General features: G+C 32.7%; 1 protein-coding gene across 1 annotated transcript in view; it reads left to right on the top strand.

The window, feature by feature from the left end:
• LOC113214361 (protein dopey-1 homolog) overlaps positions 1 to 373 on the top strand; it is a gene marked incomplete at its 5' end in the record, with an annotated part of 29,024 nt that overhangs the window by 23,218 nt on the left and 5,433 nt on the right. Inside the window, 1 exon segment of the mRNA XM_052268708.1 lies at positions 129 to 272. Coding sequence (XP_052124668.1) covers positions 129 to 272 — 144 coding nt within the window.

Here is a 373-nt window from a genome sequence, read left to right as displayed (position 1 = left end):
CTTTTGATCAAATATAAAAATACTCTATAGTAGTACTTATTAAAAATAATTCTGACACATAATTGCCATCGGTCAATTTGTCTAATCAATCAATACAATTTTTTTGGGCTACTTTATCAGCAGGCAACGCTTCAATGGCTCAATACAGCATTCAAGCACAGACAGTTTTAGCTGAACAATTAGCTTCACTTTTGGATGTCACATTTGGAAGTCAAGAGAAAGAAAAAGTTGTAAACATTTTGACAGCCTTGTTGTACAACATTATTCCTTACCTATGCTAGCCAGGTATTAAGCATGCCCTTCTGAATGATTTCCATTTTAAAATTTACTTTTACTTACTCTGTAATGGTGTTACATTCCACAGACATAGAAA

The sequence above is a fragment of the Frankliniella occidentalis genome, unplaced genomic scaffold (assembly GCF_000697945.3).
Source record: "Frankliniella occidentalis isolate FOCC.00 unplaced genomic scaffold, Focc_3.1 Scaffold74, whole genome shotgun sequence".
Taxonomy (NCBI): domain Eukaryota; kingdom Metazoa; phylum Arthropoda; class Insecta; order Thysanoptera; family Thripidae; genus Frankliniella; species Frankliniella occidentalis.
The sequence above is the reverse complement of the archived record's forward strand: the minus strand, read 5'-3'. Positions and strand labels throughout refer to the sequence as shown.